This window comes from Gorilla gorilla, chromosome 15, assembly GCF_029281585.2.
Source record: "Gorilla gorilla gorilla isolate KB3781 chromosome 15, NHGRI_mGorGor1-v2.1_pri, whole genome shotgun sequence".
In the NCBI taxonomy this organism is placed as follows: domain Eukaryota; kingdom Metazoa; phylum Chordata; class Mammalia; order Primates; family Hominidae; genus Gorilla; species Gorilla gorilla.
This window is the reverse complement of record NC_073239.2, coordinates 20,075,286-20,087,328: the sequence shown is the minus strand read 5'-3', so window position 1 is coordinate 20,087,328 and position 12,043 is coordinate 20,075,286. Positions and strand designations below refer to the sequence as shown.

At 51.0% G+C, this 12,043-nt stretch overlaps 1 protein-coding gene and 1 pseudogene across 1 annotated transcript; both read right to left on the bottom strand.

The window, feature by feature from the left end:
- Positions 1-3,389: 3,389 nt before the first annotated feature.
- LOC101136464 (large ribosomal subunit protein eL29-like) lies at positions 3,390-3,896 on the bottom strand (annotated as a pseudogene).
- Positions 3,897-5,879: 1,983 nt separating this feature from the next.
- NKX2-8 (NK2 homeobox 8) lies at positions 5,880-8,494 on the bottom strand. The gene is made up of 2 exons (XM_004055092.5): positions 8,113-8,494; positions 5,880-7,339 (listed from the first exon to the last, which is right to left on the bottom strand). Exons 1-2 carry the CDS (start codon positions 8,267-8,269, stop codon positions 6,777-6,779), a joined length of 720 nt encoding a protein of 239 aa, XP_004055140.4. The 5' UTR covers positions 8,270-8,494; the 3' UTR covers positions 5,880-6,776.
- Between the last annotated feature and the right edge of the window lie 3,549 nt (positions 8,495-12,043).

The window sequence follows — 12,043 nt, the reverse complement described above, 5'->3', positions numbered from 1 at the left end:
ACATCAAAATTCTGGCAGATCTATTTTATTTTATTAGTCCTCTCTGCTCCCATGCAGCACCACATTGGTAAATTGACTAGCCTTATTTAAGATAATGTTCCATCCACAAATGAGAAATAAGAAAATCCTCCCTTTTCTCGACAATTTAACTTGAGTTAAAAATGAAACCTTCTCTCAGTGAATCAGGAGCACAACTGAACACTTGGTCAGATAGATGACTAAATCTACCAGTGTGATGAGGCAGTAAAAACAGTGCCCCAGGAAAGCAGTTCTTTCTTTACTCACCATACCAGGTTTCTTTGTCTTTTCCTGATAATTTGGGTTTCTTACTCTGCATTTCAATTTTGTTGTAAAAATGCGTTCTTGCCATTGTACTGATGCTTATCTGATTGCCACTGACCCTGACACGTTATGATGAATTGGGGTTGGCTCTAGTTGAGAATTTACCTACCAAGGGATCATTTAAACCAAAGCTGATAACTTCTTTAGGGCTGGAGGAATAGCTACTTAATACACAATCCTTCAGCAAAGCCGGAGGAGTAAGATATAACAGGAGGAAGATATCTCAGGTGAGAGATTCAAGGACTCTTTTCACGATTTTTTTCTGGACACTTTTTTCTCTACTTTAATTTGCAAACAGACTCCATTCCCTTCCTAGTGAATTCTGCCAAATAGCCTTTCCAGTCCCTGGGAAAAGAGAGAGAGAGAGAGAGAGAGAGAATGCAGTTGGTATTGGGAGTAGAGAAAAGGGACAGTCCAATTCAGAGCTTTTAGCTAGGGTAAAGCATTTGAAAACCTGTTGACTCATAAAGGACCACCCAGTCAGAATACAGGAAGAAATAAAGCATGACCAAAGCCCCCTCAGAGGTTTCTTCCATAGCACCCTACTGATAGAAGCTCTGTGAAACTATAGCAGCTTTTGAAATTACATGACTTCAGTAAAGACCTAGAAATTTTTTATTAGTCCATAGGGCAGGTTATTGAAGAGAAATGATCTCTACCTCTAATATGTGATAATGTTACTTTCCTGGATAAATAATAAAACTCTCCACTGGACATGGTTGGAAAAAATGAGAATCTCTGTGCTTGAGAATTTGAGACAGATATGGAAAAAATCTGGGGTTGAAGGAGAACTCGACTGTTTAATAGCCTAAGCAATTCTTCCTGGTTTTTCTCTAAAGTTAAGTCACCACTCTATGGCTCAGCATCAAAGGAATACTGTTCAATTCTTTGTTGGACTTACAGACTGAGTAACATGAGTGGTGGGTACAAAGGAGAAAGGGAAATACCATACACCTTTAGTTATGGGGGGAAATGGAGGTGGAGGGAAATAAACAGGTACAGAATTGGAATTCTGAAAATAATTAAGATACTATTTAGTAAGCCCTCTCCCACAGCATGGCTTGGAAAAATGATAAGTGACCCAAAGGGATACAATTTCTCATGCAAATTTTGAATACTAACTGATGGAATCACAGTCACAGAAATCACCTTGCCCTGGGGTAGGGACAGTACTTTCTCGGCATTCAGAAAACTCTCTTGACTATTGTTCATGTTTACAAATAACCTGCTTAGGCTGGTTAACTGATACACCCAGAAAAGATAAACATGTTTAACAAAATATTCAGCCATGCTAAGCCCACAACTATCCTGTCTGGGCAGTTTATTCATGAGTCAAAAATGTTTTAAAGGTAGTGAAGAGAGAGAGAGAGAAAGAGACAAATTAATGGTGTCAACAAGGCAAGAGAATAATAAATGTCTAAATACCATTGTCAGAAGGGAAAGTATAGGTTAACCTGGGCTCAAATAACTTCCTTCTAACCCATCAGGAGCACATTATTTAAGATACTGAAGTGCTAAATTGGTCAGATAAGAGACGTGCTAAGATGTAAGATCCATTGAACAATGAAGAAAGAAAATTGAAGTGAAAATTGCAATCTCCGCCTGCAAGAAACTTAAGTGAGATGAAGTGAAAATGTTTACAATGGAAGAAGAGAGAGAAAATGTGAAGAGGATGATGTTTAATAATAAGAATAAAACTGGAGACCTAGGGAGGAAAAAGATGACTGGGAAGAGGGTTAGGAAAGCCAAAGCCATCAAGCTCCACAGGGACCTGGGCCTGGGATTGGGGAAGAGCTTAGGGGAGCTTATCAGAGTCAGCAGCGACTCTACCCAACACTGAGTGGACAACTGGTGTCAAGGCAGCAGCAGCAGATGTTTTTCTGGAAGAAGAATGGTGGAATGATAGTCACAGGAGAATGTTGCAAGCTGCAGACAAGAGCTCTGTTTCATTGACAGCTGGACAAGAATGCTCACAAAGACTTAGCAGAAACACAGAAGCTGTGTCCAAAAACTGGAAGTCTGGTAGACAGGGGGAGAGAGAAAGACAGAGAGACATAGAGATGCTAAAGAACATGTCTTTAGAGATGCATCTGTGAGGAAGGTAACCAGAACTGTCAGCTGGGAGAAATAAAACAAAGAAGGGGAAACAATTCCCACCATGTGGCCAAAGGTGTAAGATCTGGAACTAGATGGCTTGGGTTCAGATCCTCTATGTCACTTACCAGCCGTATGACCCTGGACAAGTCTCTTCTAACCTTTTTCGCCTTCAATTTTCCCACTTGTGTAGTGGGAGTAGTAGTATCTGGTGGAGTTGTGAAAATTGAATGAGTTAATATGAGGTAAAGGTCTTAGAATATTGCCTGATACACAGAAAACATCAGTACATACTAGCAACTACTGTGATATGTGGCCAGCCTCTGTGAGTGGCCCTGAGCTGTGTACTTTTAAGTGTGTTTTTTCATCCTTTCAGACAATCCATAAGAGAGCTTATAAGGGTTGTGTGACTATATATATGTATATATATCAGGAAGCTGAGACAACTTTGGGATTCTTGTCAGTGGGAGGCGTCTCTGGCCCCAGAGTGACTCCAAGGCTCCGCTGGGCTCCCAGAGCTGCCGGCGTTCCAAATACCAAAAATTCAACCCTGTGGACCATGACAGGGCAGAAGGAGTTTCTCCGGAGATGAGCCTGGGACCCTTTGAAAAGTGCCTGGGGACCTGAAGAGCTCCGGCGAACTTGTAACCCCTAGTTAAGCCACATTTTTATATGTATATAATCCTTACCTCCAGATTACAATTGTTCTCAAGGGCAGCTTGTAGGGTGACTAAATATGAGTTAAGCTGAGGACAACAGTAACATTCCTTCAGGTTTATAACCGCTTTGGGCAAGCCACTTAGCCACACCCACTGAGCCTCAGTTTCTTTCTTTCTTTTTTTTTTCCTGCCTCAGTTTTACGTGTACAAATAGCACAGGAGAACCCCAGCCCCATGCAGACGGCAGCCTGGGGGTGGGGGTGTCACACCAGTCCTGTCCTCATGGACATGTCCTCATGTCCAGATAGATAGACAGAGATATCTATCTGAAGCCTTTATAGGGGCCTGGGCACCTTTTGGAGCCTGAGCTGGAACTGAAGCGGGAGCTGCAGCCTGGGCCTTGGTTTGATCCTTTGCCTTGGCCTTTGGCTGGCACAGCTTGAGCCCCTTGGCAATGCGGGCACAGGCATGCTTCCCAAGTTTGGGGTGGGCAATGTAGGCAAGTCATTTGAGCTTGCAGGTGACACCCTTCGGGATCTTGGGGTTAACCTCCTTGGCCTTTACGAGGGCCTTGATAGCCTCGGCACATACACTCACAGCCTTGGCATTGCTGGCCTGCATCTTCTTTAGGCCCTTCTTGTTGTGCTCTTGGCAAAGCACATATTCCTCAGGAACTTAGGGTCCATCCCCTTAAGAGATTTGTATCTTTGTGATTGGGGTTTCTTGACACTATTTCTGTGCCATTTTCGGGACTGGTTGTGTGTGGTGTGGTTCTTGTACTTGGCCATGTCTGCACCTTAAGCCGCAGGTCCCCAAGCCGCAGTTTCTTATCTATAAAATGGGAGTATTATGTATACAGTGTAAGGTTTCTGTGAGATCAACTGTGAAAGTACCTTTAAAAATGCCTGCAACACAGTACGTTTCAATAAAAGTTTGCTGAGTGTGAATCTGCCTTGTGATGTTGGTGATGGGTTTGAAGTACTTTCATCCAGGATGGGAGATCTTAACTGTTCTCACAGTGGCTGGTAGAGAGGCCTTGGGTTCAGCTTTTGTCAGAAATTGTAAGAATTCATCTTTAGACCACAAAGGAGATTGACATTTATCTTTTCCAGCTTATCTTGTGAACAAAAAAAAAAATCCCCCCAAAATCTGACAGCCTAGGTCTCTGAAATGGATTGATGGTGATGAGAGTGCTAGTTAAACCTTCCCCTAAGGTTTTTTCCTCTTTAAAGGAAGGACCTTATCAGCCTAAAGGAAAAGGAGAGAAAGGAAGTGGCCACAGTTTATACCTTATGGCTGCCAGTGCTTCTGTCACAGGAAACTGCTGCCCTCCTCTTGCCCAGTACACAAGCTGGCTCCTGAGTGGGCATCTTGCTGGGGCTCTGACCACCCCACTGGCAAGCAGCTGAATGTGGCTTCTTGGTTAGACTTCTGCTGACCATTTAGGACCAGGATGAATTTGACTAAGGCTGTGCTCCCACAAAGAGCCTCCTGGAAAGAGGCCCTCTCTACAGTCTAAATCCCTTTGTCCTGTGGGCCTCCTATGTAATAGGCCTTCTCCACTGCACACTCCAAGACCTACTTTCTCTGGAGCTCTAGAAAAAGTCAAGGAATTGGACAGGCAGTGATTTTTCCATTTCTCCCTAAGAATATTCTGGCGGTCTTTGTCACCACCAATAGTAGAAAACAAGCTACCAATCTTTACCCCCCTTCTTGGAGAAAATACCCCTATGCAGGAAGAGCATGGAAAATCCAAGCACCCAGCCAGATGACCAGAGGCCAGTTCCAACACCAGCCTTCTTCAGAAATCATTACCTCCTTTTCTTTCACATCTGCTGTGCCAGAGCTAACTGGGAAGCCCCCTGGCAGGTCCCAATATCTGTCTTACAATGTTCAGGCTCCCTCCCCAGCAATCATTTATTAGAAAGGGGTTTTATGATACAAATTTGATAATCTCCCATGCACACTGGCACTGTTCTAATTGAAGTTGTAAGCCCATAAAATTCAAGCCCTTTGTCTTCCTGAAGGCCACAAGGTTTAAAAAGATACTATTGTCCTGCCTAACACCCACTACATTGTCACCAGGGACTGATTAAACAGAGTCCTGAATCCAAACAGTGCGGATTTTGTCTAGGTCCTTTTCAGGCCTGACAATGCCCTTTTCAGTTCCCAAGACAAAAAGAGGTTTAAGGATCGAGATTCTTCTAAGATAACCGCATCCATATGGAAGGCAAGGTGGCCGGCAGCTGAGACCCAAACACCCCACTCCCTTCCCCCTCTCCCCTTCTCTCTTTCTCTCTCCACCCCCCAAAATCCCAGGTGATAACACTGCCTCAGCCACCCTTCATCCTCCCCTTCTTCCTCCTTGGACAAGAAAGCTAGAGCCCCTAACAGGCCCATGACTCCTCCTTAGAGACCTCCATAAGGGCCCTTGGCTCCCTTCCCCGCACCTGATGCCCCAACTGCTCTCCTCTGGCGCATCTCCCAGCAGTGGGTGCCTGGGAGCGAGGTCGTCGCTTCTGTGAGAAAGTGACTGCTTGCACAGGAGGCCCTAGCGGGGCAGTTACAAACCCAAGGGGTGCTAGTGTGCACTGGCCGGGGTGAACCTGCCCCAATCTCGGATTCCCAAGGCTCCCCCAGGCGGCCCTCCCTCAGCTGGGAGTCGCGTCCTCCCGGATCTGCCCAGAGGAAAAGCCCTGTGCCGGTCGTTCCCCCGACCCTTTGATGTCTTCACGTCCTCCTCCCCACCCTGGCCAGGTACTGCGCCATGAGGAGACAGGAAACCACAGCTAACTTAGGCACTTGCAGGCTTAAATAGGGGTTACAAATTCCCCGGTGCTCTTCAGGTCCCCAGGCACTGTTCAAAGGGTCCCCGAGCACTTGGCTCCTGCACTCTGGAAACAGCTTGCGGCCAGGCCTGGGCTGCTCCGGTGCAGCGCGCCACGCACCTGGCCTCGCCGGCTCATCTCCGGAGAAACTCCTTCTGCCCTGTCGTGGTCCACAGGGTTGACTTTTCGGTATTTGAAACGCCAGCAGCTCTGGGAGCCCAGCGGAGAGTCGGAGTCACTCTGGGGCCAGTGACGCCTCCCGCTGACAAGAATCCCAAAGTTGCCTCAGCTTCCTCCTCTCCTTTTCTTCCCGCGCCCAACCCTGACACCACCACCCCTCCATCCCCCAGGTATTTTCCTAAAGCCGTGTCGGGACTGCAATCCGCCCTTCGATCCAGCTGGGGCCGGGCCCCACTTAGCCAGTCAAGGGGCGAGCCAGCGATGCGAACACCGGTCTGGGGGGCACGACTCCCGCCTACGTTCCCCGGAGGCGCGCAGGGGACCCAACCTCACACATTTTATTCTCGAACTACGAGGAAAAATACTCTATTTTTTAAAAAAATAACTTGCTTCCCATACAAATCGCTATTTAAAAATATACAAATAAGGCCCAAGCATAAAATCTAACTCTGGGGCTGGCGGTGGAGGGAAGGTGAGGGAGGGGGCTCTGGCACACGCCCCTCGTGTGTGCTTGCGCGACGGCTGATGAGGGCGTGCCAGGGACCCTGGCGCCCAAGGAGATGGGGCTGCAGGGAGGCGGATGGAGAGCGTTCCAGGCGTTCGGCTCCGGCCCTGCTCCAACCGCAGAGCGCGCTCCAAAGTCGAGGGTAGCCCCAGGTGCCGCCCTGCGGCCTCACCAGTTCCAGGAGACCAGGGCGGGGGATGCTAAGTGCTGGTAGGCGGGGAAGAGGCCAAGCGCCGAGCCGGGACCGAAGGCAGGGTAGCCCGGCAGAGGGCAGGCGGCGGCTGGAGGGGCGCCGCACTTGTCCTGGGCCGCGGCGGTTCCCACCTCGCCGCCGCCGCCGCCGCCGCACGGCTGCCCGTCGCGAACAAGCACTGGCACCACCACGCGACGCAGCAGGCCGGGCGCGGCGTGCAGCTCAGCGGATGCTGCCAGGTCAGGCGACTCCGCCGCCCCTGGAGCGCGAGCGCGCTTCAGCTTGTAGCGATGATTCTGGAACCAGATCTTGACCTGCGTGGGCGTGAGGCGAAGCAGGCTCGCCAGCTGCTCGCGCTCGGGCGCAGACAGGTACCGCTGCTGCCGGAAGCGCCGCTCCAACTCCAGCGTCTGCGCCTTGGAGAATAGCACCCGCCGCTTCTTCCTTTTCTCGGCGTCCGAGCCCGGAGACGCGGGCCTAGCGGACGGCCGCTGCGACGAGTCTGGCGGGCTGGTCTCCAGGCTGCTCTCGTCCGAGGCTAGGGACGGCAAAGGAGACACGGGTGGGTGAGACGCCGGACCCTACGAGGGCCTGCTGCCCTTCTGGCGCGGGCGTGGAGGCAATGGCCGGAGGGCACGCCCACTAGCCCGAGACTTTCGGGATGAGGCCATTTCCTGAGTCCACATCTGGACATCCACCTCTCCGAATGCGGTGACCTCATTCATACCACAGCGGTCATCAGCGGGCCTGAGATCGTGCCCCGAAGAAACCCACCCCGGGGCCCTCTTAACATGTCCGCACCGGTAGTTGCGCTGGCCGACCAGTTTATCACAAGCTGGGTCACCAGCGCCGGCCTCCTCCAGGTCGACTGCACTGCAGTGTGCCGAGGTTTGCGGAGCCCTGAGTGGGAAGGGGGTGGGGGTAAACTCGCCAACACTGGCCATCCCAGACGGAGGCCTGGAGATCGTGGCCGTGTTTTCAGGCATGGAGAGGGGGCGGGGGGTGGGGTGGGGTGGGGGCGGCAGGTGGCGGCGCGTTTTAAATTTCAATTATTCCGACCTCTAGAAATCGTCAGACACAGAAACCCCAAGTCTCGGAGTACCAGTGCCAGGCAGGGATCTGCTCTTAGGATGTGCCGACCGGGACGAATGCGTTAGGGGTTCGAGGACAGGGCTCCCGTTTCCAAGACTGAGGAAATCTAGACTCTGGGCTGGGATTTCGGCTTTCCGGCCCCGCGTGGGCTGGGCCCTTGATTCTGCTGCCCCACGCCTCCTACCTCCCACCCCGCACCGCAGTCCACCACGCACTCACAAGGGTAGTGGCCGCGCTCCGAATCCAGCCAGGCGGCGCAGGGGTCGGGCTGGGGGGCGCGTGGTTCTGGCTCCCGCCTCGGCAGGTGTTGCGCGTCCTGCTCGGGTAAATCTAGAAGGCTGCGCACGGTGAAGCTCAGGCGTCCAGAGGTGGCCATGGCCGAGGAGGGGAAGGAGGCGGGGGCAGGGCAGGCTGGGAACGGAGGGGCGGCCGGGACGCCGCTCCTACGGATGGGCGTGGGAGGCGCTCGCCATGCGTTGGCAGCCGGGATATTAGCGCATTTACAGCGGAATCTCTGTTTATATAAACAGCTCTTCCCACCCAGGCCGCTTTGAAAGCCGAGGTCCGGGTCTCCAGGGTGTTAAGTACCTGAATGAGCACTGGACCAGAGCCGGGGCGAGCCCGGAAGGTGCCACCTCCGCCCCCGCCCCGCCCCGCACCCCGCCCCTCGGCGCCCAGTTACCTCCCAGAGGCTGCAGGAAGCAGCATTCGGCATTAGCGATTCTGTCTGATTAGCCCAAAGTGGGGACAGATAATGGGGATTGTTACCAGTGAATAACATCTTGGGTGGCGAGCGGTGGCCACCACCCGCCTGACCCAGCCCCAGCTTCCTCCTCCTCCTCCTGGGCTGACTTGAGGCCAGGCCCCGCGGGAGCGCCGGGAAGGGTGGGGGCGGCAGGGGTGGGTTTATTAGCACCCAGGAATTTATTCCCTGTTTGCTTTATTCTTCGAGCTTGTTTGCTGGAGTGGTAGTTTCCCGCAATTATCCAGAAAGTGATTTACAAAGCGGCGTTAAACTCTGGCGCGCTCCCTTTCTCTTTTTGGTTGGGCCCCTCTAAGATTCAGGATGACAAGTTTCAGGAGGGCGTAAAGATTAGCCTGGCCCTGCCAGCATAGGCCCAGGGGTTTCAACGGCCGCTGGGAGCCTGTGATCACACCATACATCCCCCCAACAGCCTCAGAGGTGCTGAGGAAGGGCTGAGACAACATTCGGAGCCCCAGCTCCACGTCTCCACAGGCCGGCAAAACAGAAGAGGCTTGTAGCCAAGCTACTTAGGTCTACAGTGCCGGTCTCTTTGGCCCAGCTTCGCCCGGCGGCTGCCGATCGCGGAGCTCGGAGGCCGAGCTCCACAAATTTGGGTCCAGGCCCGCTCTAGAGCCCCTGGGCGGGGGCGCTTCTCAAGGCATCCTGTGAGGGCTTTGAGGCCTCCTTGGAGTCGCCAGATGAACTGGTGCCGCCTGTGCGCCTTGGCCCCATAGCCTCAACGTCAGTCTCACTGCCTGGGCTTTGGTCTTTGCCCAGGAGCCTGCCCATGGCCTACGCTCCCCGCTCGCAGCATGGCAGACCCTGACGAGGCTGCCCACCTTGGTCCGGGAATGGACCGATCGGGAGAATTAGGACAGGGCCTACCCGGCAGAAAATACCACCGGCCATGGGTTTCTCTGGGATCTTCTAGTTTCCACAGTTCCACCCTAGAAAATGATCAATGTAGGAGGCGCAGGGAACAGGCCGCCGTGGATACATTTTGTTGGGCCATGGCCTAGCTCTGGCCGCGCTTCAATCTACAGCTCAGGAACGCCCTCTCAGAGGCCTCTCCTACTGAAACTAGTAGTTTGGATATTTAGTTGCTAAATTGTAGCGAAGGGCTCTGTACTTGGGTGGCTGCACCAGAAGTCCTGGCTCCTCCCGGGCTGAACTCGAACCTGGCTCGGATGCGGCGGCGGCGGCCCTGTCAAGCCCCGCGCACCCTCCCCAGCAGCCTCCCTATCAAGCGTGCCCGAGGTGCCCGGAGCTGCATCGCGCGCTGGGTGGTCGGGCGGAGGCAACCCCAATACAGGCCAACTGCTAGGCCGCGGACAAAGGGGAAATGGAGCTCGACGCCCCGGACCTGTTGGAAGCATTTGTTCCAGTCAAGATTTTGCATTTGTTCAGTCCGGAATAATGCATGATTGACGTCTGCTCACAATGCGCTTTAACGCGCCGGGATAAATCGGAGCTTGTCCGGTGTTGTCATGGTTTTCAATGGGGTTCAATGGGATTGGGAGCACGATCGACTCTGCTGGCCGTCTTTCCGCGGCCCCGGCAATAGATTTATTAGTTATGTCTTTTTAAATAAGATTAAACTGAAATGACTTGGCTGTCCTCTCTGCAGACGGGGCCGGGGCGGGAGCCTGGAGTGGGCAGGGGACAGCGGAGTCCGGAAACCCGCCGCGCACCGCTTCTCAGCTCCCGAGCCCCCAGCGTCTAGAGAGTGGGCAGGTCGCAGACTGGCTCCAGGCCTCGCGGACTTATCTGGCCAGAGCCCGAGGCCTGGCAATCTCTGCCAGCCCACCTCCCTAGTGAGAAGCTGAGGCACTGACAAAGACCGTCCTGGGGAAGCAAGCGTTAAGACTGATTCCCAAATTCGGTCTTGAACTATGAGACTGTGTAAGGTAGAAGGAGCTCTGGCCTGGAAATCGGTTCGCATCCTCGCTCTGCCCCTACTTATCTCTAACCACCTCATTTCTCTAAGCTTTCTTCTTTCCTTTTTTTTTTAAATTAATCTGATACAGAAGATAATAGGAGAATAGATTTGGTAATTTCTAAGGACCCTACCAGTTTTATGATTCCGTATCTCAGGAATTTTTCTAAACCTATCTTCATTGTAGCATGTACCAGCCGGTCATTTAGACTCCCTCCTCCCTCAGGTTCTCGAATTCTTAGCCCCAGGACTGACTCCTTCTCCAGGATGTTCTAGGAGAGGAGGTGTCATCTTTTGAGTTTCCCAAGGATCCTCCACAGGAGTAGGGTGGGGTGGATAACAATTTAGGGAAGAGAACCAAGTCAGGAGAAGCAAAAGAAGAGTCTTTCCTTGAGTGACTGACCTCTCTTAGCCTTTTAATCTATTTAACATCCTAAGCCCACACTGACGTGTAGAAATAAGTAAATGGCGCTCTTCAGCTCTTAAGAGCTCTTCAGCATCAAATATTTGCTTTTACTCTTAGTGTTTGGCTTCCAAAGCAGAGATACAGGCCCCATCTAGCACTTGTGCTCTGGGAAGGACTTTGCTCTGGGATTCGCTCCAAATATTACTTCTAGCTTCATGTTCACGGGCTTCGGAAACAGTGTTCCTGGGCCTTGGTCTGCATTTTAGATGTCCCATGGAAACCCTGTAGCTCCTGGTTCTAGAAAGGGCTGCAGTTTACCTGCTTCATCTTGGATTCCCTCCTCCTCTGCCATAAGTGCCTCTGCCACAGGCCAACCTTCCTCTCAGCTCTGCTCCGCGGATTTAGCTGAATTATCTCTGAGAGCTAGAACCGGGGGACTCCAAGAAATTGTTCAATATAAACTGTGCCTTCTGAAGAAATGCAGGAAAGCCAGAATTAGAGAAAGGTACTTTCTATATTGCCTTTTCACATCAGATAAATTCACAGACATGGGAGGGGAAAATTGTTTTGATATTGGGTCAATAGGAAAAGACAGTCAAGCTAATCTTAAGTTTTTTACACATTGGAGATATATACGAATTGCCTCCAATTCCCAAGAGATTCTTAGAATCACAAGTAAGCAGTTAACTGGACATTATTTCCAGATTTTCATATATTATTTGGTGTTCTGGACAATTGAACTTCTTTGCAACTTAACATACCATGTGAATATTATTATTTAATTAGCTAAGTAGTTGTTTTCTTGTAATTGGATGTAGTATATCTCAATTCCAGTAAGAGTTTTTAATGTTTAGGCACCTGTAATATATGAGTATGTTTAAGCTGTCCACAATAATCATCCTTTCAGAAGTATTATCCAGAGATGATTATCACTACCACGTGCTTAAGATTTTAAGACTAGAAAATTCTGAAATAAAACTAAAGCATCTTGATTTTGAAAAAAATGATTGTGTCTATATCTTGCATTCCGTTTTTAAATCCTTCCATTTTGGTTAAGTGTTTC

Excerpts from the sequence above, each read along its gene's own strand:
- NKX2-8 (XM_004055092.5), bottom strand. The coding sequence starts at position 8,269 with ATGGCCACCTCTGGACGCCTGAGCTTCACCGTGCGCAGCCTTCTAGAT. Across the intron at positions 7,340-8,112 it reads GGAGCGCGGCCACTACCCTT|CCTCGGACGAGAGCAGCCTG; the intron begins GTGAGTGCGTGG and ends TGCCGTCCCTAG.